Source organism: Penaeus monodon, chromosome 32 (assembly GCF_015228065.2).
Source record: "Penaeus monodon isolate SGIC_2016 chromosome 32, NSTDA_Pmon_1, whole genome shotgun sequence".
NCBI classification, from domain to species: domain Eukaryota; kingdom Metazoa; phylum Arthropoda; class Malacostraca; order Decapoda; family Penaeidae; genus Penaeus; species Penaeus monodon.
The window spans coordinates 14,497,283-14,497,662 of record NC_051417.1 but is presented as its reverse complement, the minus strand read 5'-3'; the positions used below and the strand labels follow the sequence as shown (position 1 = coordinate 14,497,662).

Below are 380 nucleotides of genomic sequence, written 5' to 3'. Positions count from 1 at the left end.
CATATTGTTTCAGGATATTAAACAGTGTATATGATAGTCCACGTTTGTTTACTTCATGTTTTTGATAATGCTCACTCTCAATTTTAGCATGGGTGGTCATGGTGCTCTGATCTGTGCCCTCAAGAACCCTGGCCAGTACAAGTCAGTCTCAGCATTTGCACCAATCTGCAATCCTGTCAACTGCCCATGGGGAGTTAAGGCATTCTCTGGATATCTTGGGGAAGGCAATAAAGATGCATGGAAAGACTATGATGCTTGTGAATTGGCAAAGAAGTATAATGGCCCCCCATTAGAGATCATGGTTGACCAGGTAACTGTCATAATCATCATTTATTTATTCTCTATTATTAATTTTAAGATACTAAAAATTCACACCTGAA

At 38.9% G+C, this 380-nt stretch overlaps 1 protein-coding gene across 1 annotated transcript in view; it reads left to right on the top strand.

Moving 5' to 3' along the window:
• The window catches only part of LOC119593559 (S-formylglutathione hydrolase-like), a 4,454-nt gene that overhangs the window by 3,305 nt on the left and 769 nt on the right, over positions 1 to 380 (top strand). The window contains exon 4 of the mRNA XM_037942517.1: positions 88 to 310. Coding sequence (XP_037798445.1) covers positions 88 to 310 — 223 coding nt within the window. The remainder of the gene's footprint in view (positions 1 to 87; positions 311 to 380) is intronic.